Raw genomic sequence first — 2,500 nt, forward strand, 5'->3', positions numbered from 1 at the left:
ATTTTCTGACATCGAGATTACTCAAGTGTTTCATTATTTCATTTCTTGATACTGTGTGTGTGTGTGTTTGTTTGTGTGTGTGTGTGTGTGTGTGTGTGTGTGTGTGTGTGTGTGTGTGTGTGTGTGTGTGTGTGTGTGTGTGTGTGTGTGTGTGTGTGTGTGTGTGTGTGTGTGTGTGTGTGTGTGTGTGTGTGTGTGTTTTACTTATCGAGGTGGGGCTGTGGAAAGCAATCTGAAGATTCAGGTGTCAGGTAGAATAAAGAAAACAAAAAGTATGGCATCATCAGCATATTCGGCAACCGTGCACGTCCAAGCGGTCCAAGGTTACATGACGCATTAATTTGATCTTTCTGGTGGTAGTGTTTCCACGCAGCGAACTGTAAACCTCTTTAGTTTTCCAACATACGCGTCATTGTTAAGGACTATTATTACCAACCCTACGAACAACATGAAACATGGCGCAGTGAATTGGATTTACCAGTGACAGTAATTAGTAACGTGAAATGTAGTTATTCAGTTAAGTTGTTCCATGAGCAACGTAATCGTGACAGTGAGGTTATAGTGCGCAGTGTAACTTTCACTGTATTTAGCACAGGGTGTGTTCCAGTATCCATAGTCGTGGCGTAGTAACATTCCCGAAGAACGATTTATAATACCCAGTCCAAAGTCAGAGGGTCAAGTTTGTATGTCCACATGAAAGCATAGTGGATGTCTTGCAACACGGACTGAATGCTCATTTTACTACAAACTACCGGCATGCTTTGTCATTGAAATCCACTTTTCTTTCCATCAACTCCTAGGAAGTCAAGCGTATCTGGAACGTGTCTTGGAGATTGGGATGATTGCATGCAATAAACTTAGATAAATAAGACGATTTCATTTATTTAAGGGGACAGTAGCGTCGCGAGGAGGGTACAACTGTCTTGGCTATGTATTCTTTTATTAGGATAGCTGTACATGTTTAAAACGCGCACATATGCACATAACTATAGACATGTACGTGTGGACATTTCATGTATTGCAGTGGCAATGCATTATATTATCAAAACATGTCGACAGTTTTCCTTTCGGTCCATGAGAAGTATGGATGCATAAAAAAAAAAAAAAAAAAAAAAAAAATGAAGCCACGTGGTAGCCCAGTGGATATCGAGTCATGTATGAGCAGGTGGTCGTGAGTTCGATTCCCGGGACCCGCTGCGTGTTTCTTGCGTTGGTACCCGAGAGCCCTGGCCAGTCGGGGAGGCGACCCAAACGTCGCCCCCCCCCAAAAAAAAGATATATATATATTTGCCGCAACTGACTGGTGCTTGTCCCACCAGGGGTTTCTCACTTCCTACTTGGTGGGAGTGGGATGGTGAGTGGAGAGTTAAACGAGGCCAATACTTCATCCTCATGTTACCCATTAATGAGTTTTCTCCTGGCTGACATCAGACAGTTGTAATAAACTGACGATTCCATTCGCCTAAAGGTCTTGACCCTGAGCTGAACACTACATCAAGACCGGATGAGTCAGTCAAGATGTAATGTTGATTAGGCGTAATCCAGACAACGGTTATTAGAAATGTCTTTATTATAACAATATATGCATGTATATAAAAGTGAGGGGTTCTCAGCTGCGATCGAAGTCGGGACCCTTGACTAAGGTGCACGGAGTGCGGGGGCAGGTAATTTAACGAGAGAGAGAGAGAGAGAGAGAGAGAGAGAGAGAGAGAGAGAGAGAGAGAGAGAGAGAGAGAGAGAGAGAGAGAGAGAGAGAGAGAGAGAGAGAGAGAGAGAGAGAGAGAGAGAGACAGAGAGAGAACGTAATACGGCAACAAGCATACGAGTGACTAGAAGTGGAACTAGGCGCCGAGGTGTGGAAGGCTTGGTGTGCGTGCAAACTCTACCATGCCAACAGATTAAGAAGACATCTCTGTGGAGGTGAATGAAAGAGAGAAATAAAATGAAAACAATAAACATTGTCTAATCTACAAAGCCTGGTCACACGCAGGTAGGCGAGGCGTAGGAAAGACGTCATATCGCTCTGTCCGAGACCTAAACCACAAAACGTCTGAAGGCAACTTGATGTCATGTCAGTTTCTAGAACATCTTCTTCAAATGTGTGGGCTTACTCAGTGTATATATATATATATATATATATATATATATATATATATATATATATATATACATATATATATATATATATATATATAGATAGATAGATAGATAGATATATAAAATATATATCATTGACCGAAGAGGCTGGTAAGCGTAGAAGGCCCCAGAACACTTTCCATTCTATTTTTCTTCCATTAGTCCACACTAATAAACTGTATGTAAGTATGTATATATGTACAACATAGGTTAATAGTTGAACTGTTGAACACGCTTGTACGGTAGCGGTGGGGCAACGGGGAGCACATTGCCGCTGGGTTGGAAGCCTCCCTGGTCCGCCACGAATTGAATTTGGACGGGAACGCCCTCAGGTGACGTGTAGCTGGAAAAGGAGACGGAAATG

At 42.5% G+C, this 2,500-nt stretch overlaps 1 protein-coding gene across 1 annotated transcript in view; it reads right to left on the reverse strand.

Moving 5' to 3' along the window:
• Nucleotides 1-2,294: 2,294 nt before the first annotated feature.
• Nucleotides 2,295-2,500, reverse strand: part of LOC143023875 (endocuticle structural glycoprotein SgAbd-8-like) — a 2,185-nt gene continuing 1,979 nt past the window's right edge. The window contains exon 3 of the mRNA XM_076182533.1: nt 2,295-2,479. Within this exon, the coding sequence (XP_076038648.1) occupies nt 2,347-2,479 (133 nt within the window). The 3' untranslated portion in view covers nt 2,295-2,346. The remainder of the gene's footprint in view (nt 2,480-2,500) is intronic.

The sequence above is a fragment of the Oratosquilla oratoria genome, unplaced genomic scaffold (genome assembly GCF_046742065.1).
Source record: "Oratosquilla oratoria isolate Oo_2021 unplaced genomic scaffold, ASM4674206v1 SCAFFOLD67, whole genome shotgun sequence".
In the NCBI taxonomy this organism is placed as follows: domain Eukaryota; kingdom Metazoa; phylum Arthropoda; class Malacostraca; order Stomatopoda; family Squillidae; genus Oratosquilla; species Oratosquilla oratoria.